At 38.1% G+C, this 12,224-nt stretch overlaps 1 protein-coding gene across 1 annotated transcript; it reads right to left on the bottom strand.

The window, feature by feature from the left end:
- Nucleotides 1–6,691: 6,691 nt before the first annotated feature.
- LOC133716965 (uncharacterized) lies at nt 6,692–7,480 on the bottom strand. Its single transcript, XM_062143591.1, has one exon. It carries the CDS (start codon nt 7,478–7,480, stop codon nt 6,692–6,694), a length of 789 nt encoding a protein of 262 aa, XP_061999575.1.
- Between the last annotated feature and the right edge of the window lie 4,744 nt (nt 7,481–12,224).

Here is a 12,224-nt window from a genome sequence, read left to right as displayed (position 1 = left end):
CCCGACACATCCACAATATACCACATTCTTCAAATTTTGTCCAGCAGTTTGAAACCACTACTTATCATTTATGCTTTCGCCCGGACACATCCGATCTGTTGCGCTATGCCCCAATGTCATTAACCTAATTTCTACATTATTATTTGATCTGTTATTCTGGCCTTCCCACTTATCAAAATATCCATGAAACTGATAATGGAGGAAGGCATAGACGACATGCAAGTCAACTCGACAAACAAGTTAAACACTACTCAAGATGTGATGCGATCTCAGTGCTCCAATACAAGCTTCCATTCACTTCTGCACATAAAGAAATGGAGTTTTTTTTAAATTTTTTTATTTTGATGCGAAAAGATTATATATATTAAGATAGACGGAAGCCCCGGAGGCATCCACTGTTTACAGAGTCAAAGAGCAGATCTCTAAAAACCTCAGCCGGATACCTATCTATCCAAGTGGTGCCATCATAGCACCCATTTGCAAAAAGATCCGCTACAAAGTTTGCTACCCTAAAAACATGTTTGAAAGAGATAAAGCTAAAACTGGAGGCGATAGATTTGATATCTTGTATTATCTTCAGTAAACTCCATAGTGGTTGGCAGACTCCATTTACCGCATCAATAACAAGTTTGGAGTCTCCTTCCACTTCAATCCTGGTGAAACCTTTTATCTCGAGCAGTGATAAGACTGTTTCGCAGTGTAGTTGCCTCCGCCACCGGAACTGTAGTAACACCAGTGCACTTTGCAGTTGCGATGATTGGTTTTCCATAGTGATCACCAATTATGTAGCCAGTTGCTGCTAAGTTTGCTTTGACTGAGCCATCAAAATTGATTTTGACTGCATCTTGAGCTGGCAGTCTCCAAGAGATATGAGCAGTATTAACAGGTGTCGAGGTATAACTTGTACCTTGAGTGGGACTGTTTGCAGAATGCAAAGCAGCATAGGAGGCTGCAAGTACCATGTGAGGTGTAACATTCTTGCCTTGGAAGATCTTATCGTTTTTGGCCTTCCAGATATGCCAGTAGAGAGTAAAGATCTTTGCAAAAAGATGCTGGTCATAAGGTTGCAGAATAAACATCTGCTTGAAAACCTGATAATAGCCCTCATCCCAGTTTGTTGATGAAGATATGCCTGCAAGCCTCCAAACTGTCTTAGTGAAATCACAATAACCAAATAAGTGGTCAGCTGTTTCATTGTCACTATTGCATAAAGGATAGGAATTATCATTAATTAGACGAAATCTGGAAAGCCTATCCCTGGTTTTTAGTCGTCCCCGAAGAAAGATCCAGCCGAAGATCTTGATTTTTGGATGGTTGTTTAGCTTCCAAAGTTTGTTAATCAGTTCAGTACGAGTATGCTTCTGCACATTGTCTAACTGCAGCCAAGTAGCTGATTTAATGGTGAATTGTCCATTGGAGGATGGCCCCCAGACAAAGTTATCTTCCTGGTCAGTTGAGGGAATAGGAATACCAATAATTTGATTCACAACATTGAGGTCAAAGTAAAGGAGCAATTTTTCTTTGTTCCACCTACCATTGCTAATATAATCAGCAACAACTTCATTCCAGTTAACAGTGGCCTTCTTATTTTCATTTAGTAAATTATAAAGTGGGAAGTCAAAAGCCTAGTTGAAAAACCAAAAGTTAATAGACTGACCTTTGCCAATGATCCATCTTATGCCTTTGAGGATGAGTTCCCTTGCCTCCAGCACCCCCTTCCAAGCCATTGAATTGGTCTGTTTCTTCTTTACCTGGAAAAAAGAAAATTTCCTGAGATACTTTTTCCTCACAATTTGAGCCCACCAGTTATCCTGGTCAATAAAGATTTTCCAAGCCAATTTGGTTAATGCTGCCTTGTTAAATAAAGCCGAGGGTCTAACTCCCAAACCTCCTAAAGATTTAGGCTTATAGACTTGATCCCAAGCTATTGGAGGGCATTTCATATCAGAGCACCAGAAGAAGTCTTAGGCTAATTGGTCAATTTTGTTAGTAATTTTCTGCAGACATTTGAAACAAGACATGGTCTGATTAGGTATGCTGGCGAGATTAGATTTTATCAAAGTCAATCTGCTAGCTCTTGAAAGTGTTCATTTCTTCCAACCACTAAGTTTTCCTATCAACTTCAGGAGAAGTTCCTTTGCATTAATAGGGTCTTTCCAAAAAATAACATTATGAATACCTCAATACTTACCAATGGTTGTTTTATGTTGAATGTTCAGGACATTTACAATATCCTGTTTTGTAGAACTTGCCACTTTGGGAGAGAAATAAATGGATGATTTGTGGAAATTGATCTTTTGTCCTGAAGCTGCAGAAAAATTGTCTAGTACCTTGAGGATGTTCCTAGCTCTTTTCTTGGTAGACATAAAGAAATGGAGTTGACAGTTGAGACTGTGTATGAAAAATTTGCATGTCATGCCAAATTGGAGATCTACGAACTACTGATACACCCAATGCATGAATTATGACTAATTTTATGAGGATATTTATTATAATCTTTTTCTTAGTTTTGTAAAAATTTGAGCATCCAAATCAAAACTAATGGAGGTGTAATATGATATATTGTTACATAAGAGAGTATTCAGTGTAATGGCGTGTACTTGCACCAACATAAATTGACGGTTGGATAACATCAAGTATATATTTTTATTATTAAAACAAAGTTGTCTATAAATATCAACAGCTGAGATATATTAAATTTGCTAATTCACTTGCACCGCCGGTGCATAGAAAATTTTCCATTGTTACAATAACTATTTATAACTTTTACCCTTAAACTTTTGAAGTTGGTGATTATTATCTAATAATGGTACTTAATTTGAAATCAGTTACGTTTAATCTGCACTTAAATCTAGTCCGTGCGGACTCATGCTGTCATGCATGCGTTTTATTACAAAGCTTATGAATTGCATATTTCATTAGACCAACTAGAACTATGAGCATCTCTCTTTCAGACTTCACCTTCAGTACTAGTTCAGATAGGTTTCATTGAATCTTCAAGTTGGTTTCTTTCAATTAGTCTCAACCACAGTTGACAGACAAAGGTATATGAACCTATTGCAGTTACACGAGTGACTATAGATGAGGCTTTTTCTAAAACTTGAAAGCTAATTAAACTCTAAATTCATGCTTGGAAATTATATATCTTATTTAGTTGTTTTTTTTTTAATAGGAATTGATATTATTAGTAAGCAAAGCTATTAAATAAGGGGTGATGCTATTCACACACCCATTTTCTCTATTCGATTACACACCCCTATAATTTTTTATTATTTTAATTCAATTTGTTTATACAAATTACCCTAACTACCCTCCCTTATAATTATGTTTCTTTTTCTTTTTTCTATTTGGCAAGTCACTCATTTTTTTTTTAATCAAGTACGATAGCCCTTTATTGAAATGAAAAAAGTTCAAACATTACAAATCTTTGCTGCAATAGCAGATTGAAGAAAAGCGGGAGTAGAAAAATAAAAAGAATCCTGCCTAAGAGTACAGGCATGTGCTGCTAACAGATGCGCAACTAGATTGCCTTTCCGACCAACAAAGGACACACTGACTCCCAGTGATTCCAATAAACTGCCTACATCATCAAAGAGTCTTCCCAACACCGATGTGTTGGAAGACATGTGTTGTGTAAGTTTCCTCTTCACTTCCGACGCATCAGTCTCCAAAACAGCCGGTAGGAAAGCATGATCAGCTGCAAACTCTGCAGCTCTCTCCCCCCCCCCCCCCCCCCCCCGCTAGCATATGACCAAAAGCATTCCGAACCACAAAACCAAGGCCTCCCTGCCTGGTAATATGGTTAAACGATCAGTCGACGTTGATCTTCAAAAAACCAACTTCAAGTGCACACCACCGAACTACTCGAGCTCTGCTAGTAGTGGATTGAGTTTGTTTCAGATTATGAAACCTGAACTCCTGAAGTCTCGATACAAGAAGGAGACTAACATCACAAGCCACAGTACATTTCTGGTTCCACACTCTTTCATTGCGCTCCTTCCAAACTCCCCATAAGAGAAACATAAACTCCCCAAAATTCCTCAAAGATAATTCCTTGGCACAGAAATTCAACCAACCAAGTAAATCACTCTGTACCACCTGTGGGTTATAACATACCTGCTTCAGAATGGCCCTGGATTACACAACTTCTTGCGTAAAGGGACAGTCCCTGCACAAATGGATTGTCGTCTCCCTATTAAACCCACACAGCATGCACTCCGCCGAGTCCACTACTACTCTTTTCAATGCCAGACTCCCTAGAGAGGGTAATATATCTAAACAGACCCGCCATATATGAATCTTAGCCTTATTCGGAATCGAAGCCTTCCACAATTTCTTCCAAAACAAAGCTCCCACCGGTAATGTCAGGGGACTATAGCTCGAAGAATGGGCAAAAGCATACCTATAAGCAGATTTAACTGAGAATTTACCATCTCTGGACAACCTCCAACTCAATCTATCCACCACACTTCGTCTACTCAAGGGAATCGCCATGATTGCAGCAGCCTCCTCTCTTGAAAATAGCCGAGCAATTAACTCAACATTCCAACCCCCTGTACCTAACATCAAATCACTCACAATGTGAACCTCATCCACTGCCAGTCTTAATCCCGTTGGTTTCCCCAAAGGCAAAGCCGGAATCCAATTATCCGAGAACACAAAAATGCTAGTACCATCCCCCACCTGCCAACAATAACTACTCTGTAACAGTTCTTTAGTGGAAAAAATGCTCCTCCACGAAAAGGAAGGAGACTCATGAGATGGTGCATCCCAGAAAGTACTATCCGAGAAATATTTAGCCTTATAGAGACAAGCAATAAGTGAAGAAGGGTTGTTGAGGACTCGCCAAGCTTGTTTTGCCAACATCGCTGTATTAAAATTAGAAAGGCTTCGGAACCCTAATCCACATTCCTCCTTCGGGTTACATAAGGCATCCCACTTCTTCCAATGAATCTTCCGTTTATCCAAAGTGCTACCCCACCAAAACCTTGCACACATCTGTTCAAGGTCCTCGCAAAAGCTTTGGGTCAGTTGAAAAACACTCATGGCATATGTGGGTAACGCCTGAGCCACCACTCGAATTAGGATATCCTTCCCAGCGCCACTTAACAACTTCCCTTGCCAACCAGCCAGTTTCTTGGCCAATCTGTCCTTTATATAGTGAAAGGTCGAAGTTTCTTGCGTCCCACATATGTGGGTAACCCCAAATACTTGTCATGCGAAGCCACTACTTCAACGCCTAAAAAATCTGACACCTCCTCTTGCACCTCCACAGTCACATTCTTACTAAATACTACGAAACTTTTACTGAAGTTAATAAGTTGTCCCGAAGCCCGTCCATAGGTTTCAAAGACATCCTGCAACTCAGAACAAGCCTCCAATGAAGCCTGAGCATAGATCATACTATCATCCGCAAACAATAAATGGTTGACCAGAGGAGCCCCTGAACAAACCCCAATTCCTGGTAACAGTCCTGCAGACTGTTTTTGCTTTAACAAAGCAGAGAAGCCTTCAGCCCCAATGAGAAATAGATAGGGAGACAAAGGATCCCCTTGTCGTAGTCCTCTGCTTGGCTTGAGAAATCCCCATGGCTTACCCCTCACCAGATTAGAGTAACTAACAGTACGGACACATTGCATAATCATCTGAATCCAATTATGAGCAAAGCCAAAGCGATACATAACCTTTTCCAGAAAAACCCACTCCATTCTATCATAGGCTTTGCTCAGATCTAATTTCAAGGCTATGAAACCCTCACTGCCCTCCCTTTTATTATGCACAAAATGTGCAATCTCGTTCGCAACTAAAATATTATCCGTGATCAGTCTACCTGGGACAAAAGCACTCTGAAAAGGTGATATCACAAAAGGTAAAACTACCTTTAACCTATTTGCAATTGCCTTAAAGCAGATTTTGTAAATAACATTACATAAAGCTATCGGTCTCAGAGCAGACATATGTTCGGGATTATCAACCTTGGGAATGAGACAAATATGAGTGAAATTGATTTGCTTAAGAAGCTGACCCGTCTGCAAAAAGCTCTGAACTGCCTCAAAAACATCATCACCAATATGTTCCCAATTGGAAAAAGAGAGGAGGCATACCATCCGGCCCTGGTGATTTAGTCGGGTACATCTGAAAAAGTGCAGAACGCACCTCATCCCGAGTATAGGGTGCACAAAGTTGAATATTCATCTCCGGAGTTACAACCGGGATAATGGCCTCCAAAGTTTTGTCCACAGCTTCATAATCAATCTCCGAAGCCATGAACATTTTAGCAAAGTAGTCCGTAACCACCCCTGCAATACCAGAATCATCATCGTGCCACTGCCCATCTTCATCAAACAAGCCCTGTAACATATTCTTCCTCTTCCTATTCTCAGTCTTCCGATGAAAATAGCTCGTATTGCGGTCCCCCTCCTTTAACCAGGTGACCTTCGATCGCTGTCTCCAAAATAACTCCTCCTGGTATAATAAATATTGAAGCTTGTCCATCAAAGTCTTCTTTTCATTCTGCACTTCCACTGAGATTGGTACCTCCAACAGTTCCTCCAGTCTAGCTCGAATCCCTCTCATCTGTAATTGTTTGTCTACCTCGAAACACTTGCTTCTGCCACTTATCAAACTGCATCCTAGTGTGTACAATCTTCTTCGTAACACAAAACATAGGTGTTCCGGCAACATCCGTCCTCTATGCCTCTTTCACCACTCCGTCGCATTCAGGATGTTGTAACCAGAATGCCTCAAACTTGAAATTATGCTTTTTGGACCGCACCACCAGAGGGGCTGTGCTAGCCTTCAGAAGCAGAGGTACATGGTCAAAATCTGAAGGCGGAAGGTGAAATAGTTTTGAATGCCTAAACAAATCAAACCAAGATGGAGTGCAGATCGCCCTATCTAGACACAATAACGTCTCCGAATTCCACCAAGTGGCCATAGCGCCATGGAACCCTAGGTCCAACAAGTCGCAATATCCTAAAGCCTCACGGAAGCCTCTCATTTGTCTTTCCGCTCGTATTGGACCATATATCTTCTCCCCATTGTTCAAGATTTCGTTGAAATCTCCTATCACAATCCAGGGAAGCGAATCCAGGTCAGAAAGATCTCGTAATAATTGCCAGGAGCGATCTCTTTCACTCGTTCTGGCATACCCATAGAACCCAGTCACTCTCCAAGACGAAACTCCAGACTCGCCAACCACGGCGTCAATGTGATGTGCTGACGTCGTCCCTAGATTCAGATGCACATCGTCATTCCAAAACAACTCTAGCCCACCAGCTTGGCCTTCACTGAGCACCGCCTTTGCGTTAGCAAACCCTAGCGCCTTACGTAGAGTTTCGAACTCCCTCTCTCTACTTATCTTCGTCTCACACAAAAAAACGATCTGAGGACGATTCTGAGAAATCAAGTCCTTCAAAGCCCGTATTGTTGCATCATTGCAGATCCCTCTATAATTCCAACTAAGCAAATCCAAATCCATGGACGCCAAATTTTGCTTTCTAGCCCTAGAAAGTATTCCAAGCGCCGAGAGCGACTAGGTCAGACGAATAGTTTAGTTTATTACTTTATTCTACACTTGATGAAGAAGATGCTTTGTTATTTCTATATTTTTGTTCCATCTTTGTTGTTTCATTTCATAGTGTTTTCCTTTTCCTTTTATTTGGCAAGTCAATCATAAATCAAATACTCATTATACAATAAATCAATATTTTTCTTTTACCTATATAAATGAATGAAAAATATTATGTTCATTAAGTGGAATGACCTGTATTATTAGACAAGGAATATGTTCCCAGGTAATTATGTTCATCTAACTGAATCTAACTTGCAAAGTTTGTCCTCATACAAGTAAGGGGGGTAAGAAGCATGCTTTACTCCCTTGGTTTCTCGGGTTCCAATATCGCACCTAGCTTATTTGAGTTTCTCGTCTCTTATAGATTGGCAATAAGCCATTTACAAATGCAGTCTGCAAATTTGGGAAATTTCTAGGTACCAAAAAAAAAATTTGGAGTATAATTCAAAATTAATTATTTGAACAAGACTTGCCTGAGGAGCTAGACAAATGCAGACACACACATAATCAACGGTATGAAACTCTTAATATAATGTATTTGATTACACGCATTTATATACGTGTAATTATATCTAAAACACTAGAATTAAGTTAATTCTCATGTCAATTATTATGTAATTAATCCACTTTTATTTATTTTGTAGGAAATAAGCAGAGTTACGGAAATTGTGAGAAGATGGTGCGAATTGAAGCAAATTGAATTTTCGACAAAAAGATGAAAGTCAACCTCGAGTCAACATATTGAAATGGGCGAAAATGAGACAAAGAAGAAATTGGCAGCAAAATTAATCTAATTACACGTGGGTTTATATTGAAAAAAATGGGTGGTAGCTTAATTATTAATTAAACCAAAAATTGGTTTAATTACAAAGGGAGCTGCGCATGTTCCTTTTGGTTTAATTAAGTTACATAGTCGCACCATCTTTTAGTCATTCTCTTCTGCCACACGCGACTCAATCCACTCTTTCCTTTGCCTCTCTCCCTCTCTTAAGCTGCCACGTTACCACATCTTATCTCATCCTCTCTTCTTTCGACCTCAAGACCCCAGCCACCGATATAAATGATTCTCTCTCTCTCCGAAACAGAGGGCTAAACCCTACATACCTAGCACAGAGCCGCACCACAAAACAGAGGCAGCCCCTTTAGGCTGCTCTCTTTCTCATTCTCTTCTCCCATCCTCCTTCTCCATTTCCATTTTAGCTTTAGTTTAATTTCTTTCGGGTATTTGAGAATTACTCACCCAAAACTTCCAAGCATCAAAGGACTTCATCATCATCAAGATTTGAAGATTGGGTAAAAGTGGGGAGCTATAAATCAAGGCTTGTCATAATTGCTTCATAGCAATTGTGACTTGTTCTTGTTACTTCTCACTTCTTTTCACTTTTTCCTCTTTAATTGATGTTTGTTGATGTTAATTTAATTATGGGTTGTGAGTAATTCTCTTGTTGGGGGTTAGGGTTGTGTGCCCTAGCCCAAATTTGATGTAATGGATGCTTAATTTAATTTATATATGGAATTTGTTAATTATTGGATGCTTGTGTTTTGTGATAATTGATTAGAATGCATGCTTAGGAATTGTCAACTCTTGGGTATGTGTTTTAATAAGTCTAGATTAAAATTTAGGGGATGACATCCTTAGATTTTAGAGCTAGAACCCCGATTTAATATTCGTGAGAAGTACAAGCATGGTTCACTACATGATTAGCTTGATCGCAATTATGGTGAGCTTAGTTGCCTAATTTCTCGAACTCTAGGCCTCTTGATGTGAATTAGTGACCCTTGAACCGGCTCTAATTCATGTCAAGTGAATTCCTACGGCCCTTGAACCGGAGTAGGAATACCATGAAAGGGAATTTCGGCCTGATAGGAGCACAAAGTGTGACGTTTTTAATATATATTTTCCCTCATTTGGCTAAGTTATTCTCTTAAAATTAATAATTATAACATAGTTTATGTTTTTAGGTACTTCAAGGACTGAAATGGAGAAAACAAGCGAAAAAGAGCAGAAATGAGAGTAAATTAAGGACAAGTCATTTTAGAAACTTTCCTCTTTCATTTTAGGAAATATTTCCTATTTTGTTTTAGGAAACTTTCTTCATTTGAACTTTTCTATTTCTGATTTTTATATTTTAATGAGAGTCCATCCCATTAGAAACTCTTGAGTGATTAAATCAAGAAAAATTGAAGGATTAATGAGGAATAATTCGAGGAGATAAAATGGATTGTTTTTAATCAATATTTATTCCTAATTATCTGATTTCTTATTGATTATAAACTCTAATTAAATTCTGATTTTTCTTGATTGTAGGAGTTCATTATGTGCAAAATTGGAAGAAGAAATCAGTGCAATTCAAAGGAGAGGAATAAGGGATGTATCTGGTCATTATTCAAGGAATATATAATGAGTCATTAAGGGGAAAAGAGATCAGAAAAATCAAGACTTTGTCATGAGCAAATCAAGCAAATTTGGAGGAGAAATCACCTCGAGATGATTGGCTATGATTGCATCACAAGAGATGAGAATTCCACTATAAATAGCAGCCATTCTCTACTCCAAAATCATCACTTCTACACACAAAATTCAGTTCATTAGCCTAGCTCTCTTCTCTCCAAAACCCTCTCCAAATATTCAGAAAAAGCCTCTCAGCGTGAAGAGCTTTAGGACTTCTCCAAGGCTGTTCGTGTTCTTGAAGGCCAAGCCCTGTGTTCTCTTGACGTTCTCCAAGCTTCCTTGAAGATCAAAAAGTGTAATCCATGGCCCTTATTTCTGTTTTCATACTCTTTAGTATTGAATTTCAGATTTTGATTATGAACTTTATCATTGGAGTTGGATTTTTGTTACGAACGAGTTTATGTTAGTAATTTTCAGATTCATTTCTTTATGTTCTTGAGTTGTTTATGATATCTTTGCAATCTGATTTTGTGCCATCCTTTTATATCTTTAAGCATATGATTTTGGTTGAACAATGATGTTAATCTGCAGGTTAATAAAGCCAAATTTGTGTTCTAATTCACCTAATCGTTTTAGGGCATAAATTGAAGTGGTAAAGGCTATGTACAATGGTCGAGATTATATGCTACATGTTTGTGCGTTTGTAACTTCTTATGGATGCATACATGTTTGAATTCAGAATTCTAATTGCACTTATGATTCATATTTAATGTTGACGGATGCTCTTCAGTATTAACGTGATGTTTTATATGAAATATTTTAAGTTACGGACTTTTCCTAACTTAGGAGATTCAAAAGAAGAATTAAAGTGGTACTCGATCTCTTCAGACTTGTACTTCGAATTCATTTATGATATTTAGTGTTGGCACGATTTTAGGTTGTTTAGATTGAACTAATTCGTTGCATATTGATATGGATTGAAAATTCTGAATTGAGTGTGAAGAAGTCGATCACATGTATATAATTATCTCTTTGTTTTATTTTGTAGGAACTTAGAAACCCAAAAGTTGAATCTCCCCTTTTTTATGGTTGTTTCTTGTGTAAATTTGTAGATAAATACTTGTTAATACTTGTTTTAATAATTACTAATTTAAATTGACCCATCTTTGCAGGAGTACCCTCAATCCCCGGTTAGAACGATCCCTACTTGCTTATATACTAACGAATGACAACAGGGTTTTAAATTGAGTGTCTATTTTGGCCGCATCACGGCCCTTGAGCCTTGAAAAGCCTTGGGTACGGCTTCTACCATCTTTAATAAATAGCACATAAATCAAATTAGCATCGAGAGCATTGAATTAGGGTTAGGAATCATCCCTAGCTACCAACCCCCAATTTATCTCAATTTCTTACTTTGCATTACTTTATTTAATTTAGTTGTTATTTGAGTTTTCATTTAAATTGTTGCAATTTAGTTATTAGAAATTTAAATTACAATTTTTGGTGACAATTTCGACTCATTGTAAATAACCACCACTAGGCTCATAGTTTTGATTAGGCTTTGGTGAGAACCAAAGCCGAGCATTTCTAAGGCTTGGTGCTTTAGAGTAGAATTTTTATTTATCTTCTTTTTCTTTTGTTTGCTAAGTATCTTTATTTCCGATTACCCAAGGATTGTGGGTTAGCCACTAATCCCCGTGGTACGATAAACTTTGGACATAATACTTCCCTATCTTGACAATGATACGTACGCTTGCGTAAATGTGTATCAAGTCAGTATTTTAGATAACTGTATTGAAAGAACACTCACCCATAAATAAAAGTTCAACATTAGGCTGAGAAAAAATACTAGACTTTGGAACGTACATTATTTCCAGTATGTAACAAGTAGATCCTATGCAATAGTATCTCAAATGTTGCAAAATAGCATAGTACACTGATCAACATGGAATCAAAGCATCTCAACTGGCCATAAATCCTCAGCCATATATACATAGTAATGAGTATATGATTGCTAAACTCGCAATCAAAAAATAATAAGAATGTATTATGCAAGGCCAGAATAATCAAAATATGATCAAACATAGTCAAATGTTAGTCAGATGGAAAAGTAAAGAAAAGAAGCAATCGCAAAGAGTTTGGAAGTCCTTGTCTACGGGAAAACAAGGGTTTAGGATTTGGGGATGATTGACTTGCCAAATAGAAAAAAGAAAAAAGAAAAATAATCAGAATTGCAAGGGAGGGTAGTTAGGGTAATTT

This window comes from Rosa rugosa, chromosome 6 (assembly GCF_958449725.1).
Source record: "Rosa rugosa chromosome 6, drRosRugo1.1, whole genome shotgun sequence".
Lineage (NCBI taxonomy): Eukaryota > Viridiplantae > Streptophyta > Magnoliopsida > Rosales > Rosaceae > Rosa > Rosa rugosa.
Note: the sequence above shows the minus strand (reverse complement) of the source record. Positions and strands in the feature narration are given on the sequence as shown.

Bases quoted from the DNA above. Each gene is read 5' to 3' on its own strand.
- LOC133716965 (XM_062143591.1), bottom strand. From the start codon at position 7,480: ATGGATTTGGATTTGCTTAGTTGGAATTATAGAGGGATCTGCAATGAT.